The sequence below is a fragment of the Trachemys scripta genome, chromosome 7 (assembly GCF_013100865.1).
Source record: "Trachemys scripta elegans isolate TJP31775 chromosome 7, CAS_Tse_1.0, whole genome shotgun sequence".
In the NCBI taxonomy this organism is placed as follows: domain Eukaryota; kingdom Metazoa; phylum Chordata; order Testudines; family Emydidae; genus Trachemys; species Trachemys scripta.
The window spans coordinates 719,854-732,382 of record NC_048304.1 but is presented as its reverse complement, the minus strand read 5'-3'; the positions used below and the strand labels follow the sequence as shown (position 1 = coordinate 732,382).

General features: G+C 58.3%; 1 protein-coding gene across 3 annotated transcripts in view; it reads right to left on the bottom strand.

The window, feature by feature from the left end:
* Window positions 1–12,280, bottom strand: part of BRPF1 (bromodomain and PHD finger containing 1) — a 20,196-nt gene extending 7,916 nt beyond the window's left edge. The window contains exons 1-7 of one of the 3 annotated variants that reach the window (XM_034777433.1): window positions 11,651–12,280; window positions 9,201–10,160; window positions 5,614–5,770; window positions 4,382–4,513; window positions 3,763–3,909; window positions 2,510–2,822; window positions 444–746 (exon numbers count right to left, since the gene is read on the bottom strand). In XM_034777433.1, the coding sequence (XP_034633324.1) occupies window positions 444–746; window positions 2,510–2,822; window positions 3,763–3,909; window positions 4,382–4,513; window positions 5,614–5,770; window positions 9,201–10,160; window positions 11,651–12,249 (2,611 nt within the window). In that variant the 5' untranslated portion in view covers window positions 12,250–12,280. The remainder of the gene's footprint in view (window positions 1–443; window positions 747–2,509; window positions 2,823–3,762; window positions 3,910–4,381; window positions 4,514–5,613; window positions 5,771–9,200; window positions 10,161–11,650) is intronic. The other 2 variants (XM_034777434.1, XM_034777435.1) reach the window with 2 other exon arrangements.
* Window positions 12,281–12,529: the final 249 nt, after the last annotated feature.

Below are 12,529 nucleotides of genomic sequence, written 5' to 3'. Positions count from 1 at the left end.
CACCTGGGCACTGGGCCCCTTTGACCTGCATTGCCTCACTAGACGGTCAGTCTCTGGTCACGTGCTTCAGGCTCTGTGGAGGCGGGGGGCGTCTCGCTGACCCTTTGCAGGATCTGGTTTAAGCTAAAACTGCCTTTGGCGCCGGTCCCGTTTTCACCGGGTGGATTGCCTTGACGCTCTCTCCCGCGCGTCCCCCTGCTCTGGGAGGGAAGGTCCATGGCTGCTGATTCTGCACCCTCCACCCTTCTCAGGGCCACTAATGAGGAACCAAGGAAGGAGCAGGACCTCCTCCCACCCCAGCCTCTGCTCTGGGAGGGAAGGTCCATGGCTGCTGATTCTGCACTCTCCACCCTTCTCAGGCCCTGCCCGGACGTGGGGTTGAGCCAGGCCCCTGGGTATTACGTGCTGTGCCAGGGTGTCGATACCACCCCCCCAGCCAGTACCTTTGCCAGTTTCCTGGCTGCTGCTCTCCTCTGCAGCGCTGTCGGTCTGTATGTCCTTCTCGCAGGGGTGGTGGGCCTGCAGGATCCCCCTGGCGGAGGGGCCGTGCCTGTCCAGCACATCCCGTGGGTGAGCCAGCTTCCGGCGCAGGACTGTGATCTCCTTCTTGATCATCTTGGCACGGCGGGAGCGCCCAATGCTCTGCTTCCCAGCATTGACCTCATCCAACTGCTCCAGCAAGATCTTAAGCTGCTCCTCCAAGGGCAGGTGCTTCTGGTTCTCTGATAGCAGCAGCCGCACCTCCTCTGTGGGCACAAAGAGGGTCAGATGGGTGAGAGAAGCCAGGTAGCGCTTTGAAATTCCCTTCCTCCTGGAAAGGGGACATGGCAATCCAGAGGTGATTAACCCACGGGCACAGACCAGTCACCTGAAGGGGCCCAAGAGACGAACTCCATGGGAAGGGAGGAGCCAAACAGACTCAGCTTCAGAAATGCACAGAGAATAATCCACATTGTCCTGAATGGGCCGGGGACCAGCAAGAATCAGAAAGGGGTTTGCCACTAGATAGAGCAGCACAAGAATCAGTTCATTGGGGGGTGTCCAGGAGCAGGGAGGGGAGGGTCCCCCCCCAGCTTTGGGGAGACCCCACCTCCTGGGCCCCGTACTCGGCTCCAGGCCCCTCAATTCCTCCGGCTGCCCAGACTGCGGGTGGGCAGTCCAGGCGGTGGCCGGGGCAGCCCGCCAAAGGGGGCTCCATGCGCAGGATTTGCCTGATTCTTCCCTGACCTGCTGAGAGCCAGCTGGGCTAACAGAGGCAGCAGACAGGGAGGAGGGGCAGCAGCCTCTGGAGAGCAGGGCAAGGGACCCGAGCTCGGAAAGCCAAGCCAGGTGACTCCTCCGGAGCCAGGGTGCCCCTCCCACCCCTGCTCCACTGCTGTGTGCAGCCCCCACTACTCCTGTCCCCCCTCCCGTTCCTCCCTGGAGCCTCCGGCCACTCTGGACTGGGAGCGTCCTCCTTCTGCTGTGTGGAGGGAGGGAATGATATCGGGGGTCCCCCTCCCCCCACCCATGTACCTGGGCTCCCCTGAACTGGGGTGATGGGACGGGGGAATCTGGGTGTGGTGCTGCCTCTCCGGGTCCAGCAGCAGCTGCTCGTTCAGACGCCTGACCCCGAGGGCTTTCTTAGAGACAGCAGGCTCAGCACACACACAATCCTGGTATCAGGAGCTGCTGCTCTTCTCCCTCCCCTTACACAGCCTGCAGGGAAAGGGACCTGGATGCAGGGAGCCCTGATGTCGCTCCTTGCTCCCCCCGCCCCCGCTCCCTAGCCGGCGGGGGGCGGGGTGGGGAGGAGAGAAGAAGGGGGCAGCAACGCCAGGTCTCTGTCACTGCATCCAGGTCAGTTTTCCCATCTGGGTGCAGAAGGGGGTGCAGGGGTTAGGGGTGCAGGGGTTAGGGGTGAAGGGAGGGTGGAGAGCCCATGGGGGCCAGGGGCAATGGGGGGGGGGCATGCCACACCCACAGGGACCAGGGTCACCAAAATGCAAATTCACCCAGGGTGCCATCTTCCCTAAGGCCGTCCCTGTGCAGGGGAGCACCCTCCATTCTACACCCTCACTGCCCCGTTGGAGGGAGCTGAGAGGGGACTGACTGAAGGGAAGAGTCTGGCTCGGGGGCACATGACAGCAGCTTGCCAAAGGGCCCCGCATGGCACAATATGCATTATGTCACCCCCGAATCCTTAGCACAAGACCAGGAAAACCAGATTCTCTTGTTGCAGGCTGACCCTGCACACCGACAGCGCTGAGGGGCAAGCCAGGAAGCCTGTCTCCATCTGCCAACCAGCTAAATGCATCTGACCCTCAGGGTCCAGAACCGACCTGGGACCGGCCTTGTCTCTTTGGGGAAAGGGCATGTGGGCTGGCTAGGAGATATATGAGGAGATGGCAGATATTGCCGGGGGAGGATGGGGGCACTAGATTACGTGTTGCCCTGACCTCCAATGATCTAACAGGAATTCCCGCTGGGACTTCCATGGGTGAGCCTGGGACGGGGTGTCAATACCCACCCTCCTCCATGTCTCGGTGCAGCACCTCATCCACAGGGATGCAGTGTGGAAAGTGCATGCCTGTCTCAAAATCAATGCCCATTTTCTCCGCTTGCCGGCGAGCCTGTCGCAGCACAGCTCCCCCCTGCTCTCGCAGCCGGACGGCCGCGCGGTAAAAGATTGTGTCCTTGGCATTGTATTTCAAGCAGTTGCTGACAATCAAGTTGAAATCTTCCTCAAAGTCATCAAAGTTCAGGTAGCGATAGGCCTCCAGGTTCTGCTTCATGGTATAGAAATCCATTGGCTTCTTGATATGATCTAGATAGTCTGGGACCTGCACAGGGAGAACAGCCAGAGCTGAGCCTGGAAGTCACACCTCAGAACTACCTGCTCCAAGAAAACAGCTGTTAGAAGAATCCAGTCCTGGTGCTTTGCCCCAAATGGCGTTGCATACCCTGCAAACACTGCCCGCTCTGTGTAGACACGGGAACGGCAATACCCCGGCACTACCCGACTGGGGGTAGGCAATCAGCCCTGCATACTGCAGCCCGGCCCAACACTGGGAGCAATACAATTGGAGGGGTTTCAGAGGGGTCATTGCTCACACCACAGCCCTAGCCCTCTCCTCCGGCCGGTGGCAAGCAGGAATCCGGCCCAGGCTCTGGAATTTCCCAGGGCATGTCAGAGGCTTACTTTCCTCCCAGATGGGCTGGAGGGGGTGGAATTTCATAGCCCAGTTACAGAGGGCTCCAAGATGTACAAACACACAGAAGAATTGCAAGAGTGGGGCAGCGGGCGCAGGCAGGTACAGTGCAACCCTCTCCCCAGCCCCTGGCAAGACAAGACCGAGAAGGACACAGCTGACAGACTCAGACAGTGTTTTCCGCTGCACCTGCTCGGGAGAAGTCTGAGGCCAAACTCATTTCATGCCTATGCCTAGACAGAGTGCTTCTAAGGGAACGGATGGGAGCGTGCAGAGGGTCCCACTGCACCCTGCCTTTCCAAGCAAGGAGCCCCGCTTGCCTGGCCCAGCCCACCACGCACGCAGAGAGGTCGTTGACACACAAAAGGAATACGGATCATTCATCTCTCTGCCAGTCCCTGCACCATGCTACAGTCACAGCTGGGCTCAGCTCAGCTGCCCACGTCCCCACTTGGCTAACTGCCCAGGATTGCCCGCTAGCTGTCTGGAGAGCACCATTTGCTGCCTTTGGCATGGGCGGACTGGGGTTGAGTTTGAGTGAAGTAGAAATCTGGGGGGAGGGGGTTCTTACTTCGTAGATTTCTGTTACCTCAGACAGAGGGACCGGCTCGCTGAAGATGTTGCCCGTATCCTTCTCCTGGAGCTGCTCGAGAGTCCTGCGGAGGAGGATGAGGAAGGGGGTCAGCTGCATCTCCAGCGCCACCTGCTGGATTTTAATCTGAAACACAAGAACAGGGAGGGACTGAGCCTTTTGCCTCCTCGACCCGTGCTACAGCCAGCCGGGACAGCTCCTGCCCTTGGGGCGCAGACAAGGCTCTGGGTGAGATCTGGACTTCAGACAGCAAAGAGGAGCGATTTCCCAGCTGCTTCGAGAGGCCAAGCTCCCCGGGCGATGGCTGCAGGCAGGATACTCGGACTCGCTGTGTCAATGCCAGTGAAACCGAGATGGTGGAACAGCACCTGCACTTCCCAAAGCCCCCCCCCCCGTTCAGACCCTGCTGGGGCAGGGCACAGTGTAAGCACACACTACCGCACAGCATAGACAGGAGAACCAGCCAGTACCCACGGGGGGGACCTGCGCTCCCTGCCCTCCCCACACTCAGGTCAGGAATCTGGGCTCGCCCCAAGCTCCTGCAGGAGGGGCCTGTGCGGTCACCCCCAGGCTCCCAGGAGGGACACACAATTGTTACCGTCTCTCTCTTGAGCTTCTCCCGTTTGCGTATCAGCTCCACCAGCAGGCGCGCGCGCTCTAGGTCATGGCGGAGGCGCTGCCATGATTTCAGCTGCTCCTTCAGGGCCCAATTCTTATCCTCTGTCTCCCTCTGCAGGAACATCAGAGACCATGAGATGGAGGGAAGCAGCTCCCCGGGGCAGTGTGCGGGCACTCTTTCCCCCGTGAAGAGGGAGGGGCCTGCCTACGTTTTCAGAAGTGACTTGAGATTTTGGGTGCCCCGGCGCACCTGAAAATGGGCTGATTTCCAGCCAGTGCCAAGCACCTGAGGTGTCTCAAGCTGGACAGTCGCTTCTGAAAATGCAGACTCCTAGTCCCTGGGGTTACAGAGAGACCCTTCCCAACGTGACCCAACACAGCACTGCCAAGTCTGCAGGTAGATAAAGCTGGTGCACCTCTGCAGCTGCTCAGAGCTCTGCTAAAGGGCAGTGGAGCAAAGCTAATAATACTCTGGTCAGTTTCGCTGCCGGGGCAGCAGGGAAATGGTGAATTTCACTCTGCTGGGGATAGCTGGGGCAGGCGCTGAAGCTGCTCTCCAGGAGCAGCTCACAAACCTGAGAAGGAGCAGAGTAGGGGAGACCTCTGCCTCATCCCAGCACCTGGGGTGCTGGAGAAGAGGTAGAGTAAGAGACACCCACGAGCCAGGAGGCTCTAAGGTGGTGAGCAGGGAGCAGAAACCCCCTGCTCCTTTCCAGAACCCAGAGGCACCCACTAGCGACAGGCTGATGCAGACGGTAGGAACAAGCAGGGCCCAGAGCCAGAACTCTGGTAGGAATTCCCGCAGCAGGAATAGGGGACTGTGCTTCTCCCCGGGACACTGCCCTGGACCTCACTTGTGGGCCCCGCACTCCCGCCTGGCCTCTGGCTAGCTCTCTCTGGTAGGTTTTTCCAACCGCTGCCAGCTGGAGACAGGCAGGAGAGACCAAGCCAGCTAGACACGCTCTTTGCATCCCTCCCTACGGCGAGCTTTGGAAGATCAGTGCCTGGCAAGTCTCAGATGCTGAACACAGTAGAGAAAGGGAAAGCAGCAGTGGTGGGGAGCTGGGACTGCCCTTTCCTCCAAAGGACAGTTTGGCCCACTCTCCAGCATGGCTCTGAAATTGCAGGCCTCATGAGCAGGAAATGCTTCGGCCCCAAGGCCCTGGGATGCACAAAGCACACAGGACATCAGCACCAGAGCCCACCCCGTACCTGGTCACAGTTCCTTTGTGACTGCAAGTGTGTCTGCAGCCGGCGCAGCAGAGGCACCCCGTTGCGGGACTGTCTCTTCAGTGTCCAGTAGCTGTGAAGTCTCTGCATGAACTGGCTCCTCCTCAGGATGGTTAAACGGTTTGTGATCTTACTGAGCCTGGGGAGGGAGGGAGGGAAAGCACCGACGTGATCAGTCACGTGAGCCCTGCCACTGCCAAACCGGCCCAGCGAGAGGGGCCTAGCACACAAGCCAAACCCCGGGGACCCAGCTCGGGGGGGGCCGGGGAGTTTCCTGCAAGCCGAGGAGGGCATGGGACAGACAGGCTTCTCTGCAGGACTGTGCTGCCTGGCATTCTGAGGGACAGTTATTGTCCTTCCTCCTGCAAACCAGCCTGGCAGGCGGGGCTGGGAACTCTGCACAGGGGTGTCGCAGACAGGATGGGCCTTCGCAAGGCTCTGCGAAAATTACCATTATTATGTGCATGGTGGTAGTGCCCGCAGGCCTGGGTCTGGGCCCCGTTGCTGGGCGCTGCTCACGCACAGCGAAAGTCCCTGCCCTGAAGAGCTCCCAACACACAATCAGCGAGTGTAAGAGGAGGAAAGGGGGGATCACAGGGCTACAGGGACAAGCACCAGGCCCAGCTGAGCGATAGGGCCCAGCACTCCTGGTTTCTGTTGTCAGTCACCAGCTGAGAGCACCATTGCTGGCCAGCCTCAGGGCCCTGTTTCTTGTGGGGCTCGCTGCAGGGCAGGGCTTGAGGAGGGTTGTGCAGGCGGATGGCAGCAGCCATGTGGCCTGGGAGGCTGACCCAGCCATGGGAGTCTGCCAGACACCCGGCACTGACTCTCCTCAGTACCACACAGGTGTTCCCAGTCTCATTTCCCACCCAGGCATCCATCAGGCTCATGACAGCAGTAGCTCAGGAGCTAGCAAGAGCAAGGCGCTGTATGAAGTCCAGCACAGAGCCACCCTGACGAGCTTACGGTCTAACGAGACCAGACAGACCCAGGGTGAGGGAAGGGGTCTAACACCAGTGTGGTGGGAGCAAACAGCATGCTAGGGCCATCCCTTCTGGGGGCGGTGTTAGGAGGAGATCGGCTAAATGGGACGGGAAAAGAGGGACGAGAAGGGCCAGTGTTGCGTAAAGCTGAGGTGAAGAGACTGGGGAGGGAAGGTTGGCGCAAACAGACAATCCGCAGAGTCCAGTTCTCTAGACATCCAGAGTCCCTGCTTTGGCTACTGCTGCAGCTGGAGCCTCTGGCTGGCCCGGTCTGTGGGGAGCTGGGGGCTGGGCAAGGGGTGGAAGATGCCTGTAACAGACACTCTGTTCAGATGTGATCCATTCTTCCTGGTGTGCCGCACGCATTTCTTAGGGAGCGGGGGAGGGGAGCCCTGTTAGACACTTGTTGCCCCAGTTCGCACAGAAATAGCCAGCAGCATTTTCACAAACAGTTTCTCAGAAACAGGAGGGCCCCAGGCCAGTGCAATCACTTCTCCGTGTGCGCCACTGGGACATAGTGACAGCAGCAAGCACACACACAGCCTGGCAGGGAGTCAAACAGGAGTCAAATCACCAAAAGGAGAGACTGCCGGCCCAGAATCAACCAGGAGAAAGGCAGAGAGCCGGCTTAGCCTGCAAAAGGCCACAACCCCAAGCCATCAGCTCCGGCACAGAGATCTCCCTGCACAATACACCACAGCACTGTCTCTGAGCAGTCTACACCCACGGGAACCAAACCCCAGCACTTCTGTCTATCCATCCCCCAGCCAACAGGGACCTGACACAGCCGCAGAGATCTGCTATCAGCCCGAAATAGAGAGCTGGAGCCAGGGTCTTCCTAGCACAGGCTGCACTCCAAGGAGGAAGTCTTCATTCCTAACAGGCATCCAGCGTGCTAGGACTTCACATGGTCACTGCCCAGGCCCTAGGTCATCTCTTCTCCCCACCTCACAACACAAGACCAAAGAGGCATTTAATGCAACTGAAGATGGCAGACTGTGTGAACTGGCTCCTCCTCGGGATGGTTAAACGGTTTGTGATCTTACTGAGCCTGGAGAGGGAGGGAGGGAAAGCACCGACATGATCAGTCACGTGAGCCCTGCCACTGCCAAACCGGCCCAGCGAGAGGGGCCTAGCACACAAGCCAAACCCCAGGGACCCAGCGGGGGGGGGGGGGGGGAGGAGTTTCCTGCAAGCCGAGGAGGGCATGGGACAGACAGGCTTCTCTGCAGGACCGTGCTGCCTGGCATTCTGACCTCAAACCCAATAAGAGGAAACCCTTTATTCACACAACATGTAGTTAGCCTGTGGAACTCTCTGTCACAAGCTCTCACTGAGGTCAAGAACTTCAGGACTTAAGCCAGTTTCTAACTACTAGAGACCAGGATAAGGTCTAATGTGGGGGGCAGATCATCCCTAGTGTGGGGTTCTCCTTCCTCTGAAACTTCTGGGGCTGGTCGCTGTCAGACACAGAAGACTGGACTAGATAAACCCTGGGTCTGATCCAGTCTGGCAATTACGATCTCCTTGCAACGCCCCCACTGCTCTGCTGGTTACCAGCCCTTCATCCTCTTACCCAGCTCACTCAGCGAGGCCACTGTACAACCAGCATGCTCCCTGTCCTGCTTGGGTGGTAAACTGTGGGTCAGGAGACAGCTAACGGGAGGTGAAAAACACCCTGAGGACACCACAGATCCTTAGATCAGTTGACCCTTGTGGTCCTGACTAATGGGTCTGTGGAGCACAGGCAAAGGCCAGGGGTTTTCCCAGTTCCCACAACTTTGAATTGTGCTCCAGAGGAGGGAGATGGGGCTGGGTTAACAGCCAGCAGAAAGCATAAAGTTAGTGCCTCTCCTGGGACACTCACATGGTGTCCCAGCAGCTAGCTCCATTCTGCACCGACTTCCTCAGCAGGATGGCCTTGGCCCTAACAAAGAGCTGAAGGAGCAGCAGGACCAAGGGGAGAAATACAAACCAAGTCAGATAAATTAACAGTACCCCCTTTCTTCTACAATGGTTTGTTCCAAAGTCCCTGAGGTTAACATAACAGGAAAGGAACCCTGGGAACCCCCAGCTGCTTCCTGACCTCTCCAGCCTGCCGTTAGACTAACAGCAGCCGCCTCCTGCTCCTTCCGGCCCCAGCCTCCTTCGGGGAGTGGCACAGAGGAGGGGAGCTCAACTTGGACTTACGAAACTGGCTGCAAGCCCCATAGCCACACTGCTGGCAGGATTCACTAGTGAAGCCACCGAGCACCCCAAACAAGGAATGAAAAAAACCAGAGCTTGGCGGGCTAATGACAGGGATACAGACTGTTTGGAGGGGGGCGGGGGGGGCTGTACCTGTGGGGGGAGCAGGATCTCGAGGCAAGGGGCTGTCTGGACAGAGGGGCTGTACCTGTAAGGGGCGCAGGACCTCGAGGCAAGGGGCTGTCTGGACAGAGGGGCTGTATCTGTGGGGGGCGCAGGAGCCCGAGGCAAAGGGCCGTTGCGGGGGCAGGACCCCAGGGCAAGGGGCTGTACCGGGGGAGCGCAGGACCCCGAGGCAAAGGACTGTCTGGACAGAGGGGAGGGCGCCAGGGGCCGTACCTGTGAGGTGGGATGCAGGGCACTGACACCACAGGTGCTGCCGCTCGCTTTTCTGCCAAGATCTTCCTTGCCTTCTTCATTTTGATTCTGGATTTGGCCTTTGCCTTCTTCACCTTCTCTGAGCTCCAGCCTTTGCCCTCCTCCTCCTCCTCCTCCTCCTCCTCCTCCCCTTCGCTGTGGGAGAGGGCGGGGAGCCTGCGCACAGAGCCGGGTGGCGTGTGGATGTCACAGTAGGCAGTTTTGCGCACACTGAAGGAAGTGCCGTTTGCTCCCGTCTCCCGGACGGGCTCCATTTTCATGTAGAGTCCAGCCTGCTGGGCACAGGTGACATGGAAGGCAGTGTAGCAGTTGGCCTTATGGCACTGGATGCAAGCCCCAGAGCCACGCTGCTTGCAGATGTAGCAGGTCAGCTTCCACCGGGCAGGTGGGATGTGTTCAATGCTGTCTATGGGCTCCAGGAACACAGTGTTGGCAAAGCAAACCTCTGGGATCCAGAGGGCACAGACCACATGTGCCCAACGCCCATCGTCTGTCTGCTTGAAAGCACCGCCCTTGTTTGGGCACAGAGCACAGTCCACTGCCCTGGAAGGGGACTGGAGACACCTTCTGCAGAGCCACTGGCCCTCGGGGATGTAGGGCACCCCGTAGCACTCCTGATGGACAGCCAAGTTGCACATGTCACAGAAGAGAATGACGTTGCTGTTCTGACACTCTCCATCATTGCAAATGCAGCAAACTGCGTCCTCATCAACCAGGGCATTGGGGTCCCCCTTGTTGTGACTCTCAAAGTAGGACTCCTTCTCCAGCCGGTCCATTAAGTACTCAAAGATCTCCTGGGGAATGGGACTCACACCCTCCGTCTTCCGTCGGTCATTCATGATGTCCAGCCAGATATAATCTTCCTCGTCCATGTCATACTCCACCTCCTCATCCAGCTCCTCCGCTGACTTTTCAATGTACCTGAGAGGCATGTAGAGAGGGAATGAATGACTGGGAGGGACCAAGAGCTAGTGCAGCCTAACCTCCCAAAGGGACCAGAGCGGGAGATTTTACCACCATGGCCACGAACAAGCCAGAAAGAAAAAGGAAGGGGAAGGAACCCACTGAAATGGGAGATGTTGCCGCATGCCCCTTTTCTTAGTTACTGAGCAGAACTGCAGTATGCTGGTGAAGCCGGCACAACGCAGCAAGGACACTGCACCAAACAATGCTCCTGCTTGGCAACTGATGAAGCTTGGGGTATCTCACGAAGGCAAGGCAACCACATGGAACATGGTACCAACCCCCAGGCAAGTTCCCATGTGCTCCAGGGCCATTTATCTAACAATGCTGAATTCTGTGGCAAGTTGCCCTTTCTGCAGTGGGAACATCTGGCAACCAAGAAGGCATGGAGCACAGTTTGGGTTTGGCACAAAAAGGGACCGAATCGTCTCTTTCCCTCCCAATTGGGGGATTTGTTTTTTGGAGGAAGGGCTTGACCTTCTGGTTTCCTGTTCCTGCTATTAAGGGCAGCACTGACCTCACCATTATCCTCACCTCCTCCCAAACAGCCACCTTGATGAGGCACAGGGCTTGGAGATTTCTAGTACAGAGATCAGAAATTCAATAACGCTGGCCTCACATTAGAGGCAGAACAGCAAAGTTCAGGTAAACGGTCCCCATTAGTCTGCAGATAAGTGGGGTAGTTCAGCTATTCTCATGGGCCGGCTGCCCCATCAAGTCCCACTTGGAATTTTTTCTTCACACATGCAAGAGGAGAAACTTGTATTGTGTTTGAAACGCTTACATTCTGGAGCAGATTCTGCAGCCAGTAACACGGAGCAGATACAGGGTACGTCTACACTGCAATAAAACACTGAGGCTGGCCTGGGTCATCTCCGAGACAGTAAAATTGCAGCGTAGACTTTTGGCTTGGGCAGGAGATGGGCTCTGAGACCTGCGAGGGGGGAGGGTCCCAGAGCCTGGGCTTCATGCCGAGCCTGAACGTTTACACTGCAATTTGCTAGCCCCCCCGTCCAAGTCCATTGACATGGCCCAGTCACGGGACATACCCTCAGGATCCGCCAGGCTCCTGTTCTGCCACCTGCTATGGGACTATACCAGTGAGAAAGGGTTTGATAACAAGAGAGGTTTTGTCAGCCAGACAAGAAGTGGGACCAACGAGTCTCCAGCTTACAGACCCCGGCCCAGGGCTAACAGGACACCACAAAGGGGAGCAAAAGAAAAAGTCCCTAGAGCCTGAAACAACAGTGCAGCAGGATCTGTAGGATTCACCTCCCCAGACAGGCACCAGAGAGGCCCATAGCAGAATCAGACAGGTACCATGCATACTGCACCTGGACCAAGTGCTAGTAGATAGACAGTGGGGAACAATCCTGCCCCAGTCCCTGGGGGACAGCTTAGATGAAACCTAGCAGGGAGTCCCCCACCCTCCAAAGTGCAGATGGTACCTGTAATAAGAAGTGGGGCGAGGTGGTGCATCAGGGGTGTCCTGCTCCAGCTCCCGGTACACCACCTCTGGGAGCTTGGGGGTGGTGCCTGCAGAGGCGCTGTGGTGATGGTGGTGGTTGGAGTCCTTGCGCTTCTCCTTGTTCTTGTGCTTGCCAGCTTTAGGGGTGGTGGTTGGGGTCTCTGTGTTCTCCTTGTTGCTCCCGTTCTCCGGCACCTCCTCAGGAGCCTCCTCATCCTCTGACACCACATCCAGGTTGTCAAAGATGCTAATGCGGTGCACGCGCCCATGCAGGTCCACTTCCACCATGCGCTGGGCCTGGGCGTAGGTCATCACTTCACGGCTCGGTGACTGCGAGGTCTCCGAGGGGCTGGGGGACTGCTTGTTGGCGGCGCGGGCCTGGCGCCCCTTCTTCTTGTGTTTGCGGATGGGAGTATGCTGGGGTGGAGGGGGGTTGTCATGGTCATAGTGGTAAAGATGGTACTCGATGCCGCTGTAGCTCTTGTAGATCTTGCGGCAGGTGCCCACGGGGCACTCATACGGGGGCTTGGTAGCCCGCAGATTGTGGCAGAATGTCTTCACATCAAAGTCCACCCCCATGGCGTCACCTCTGCAAGGGAGAGGAGTGAGAGACAGGTATGGGGTGCAGTCACGTGGGGTGCAGTCACGTGCCCCCCAACCCTCCTGTGGACTCACCCACCCGCCCCCAACCCTCACCCCCTGCGGCCTCATCTTCCTGCAGCCCTGGGGCTCTTCCCCCAGTGCTCCCAACCCCCCTGGGCTCACACACCCGCCCCCAACCCTCACCCCCTGCGGGCTCATTTCCTGCAGCCCCGTGGCTCTCCCCCCAGTGCTCCCAACCCCCCCGGGCTCACCCCCC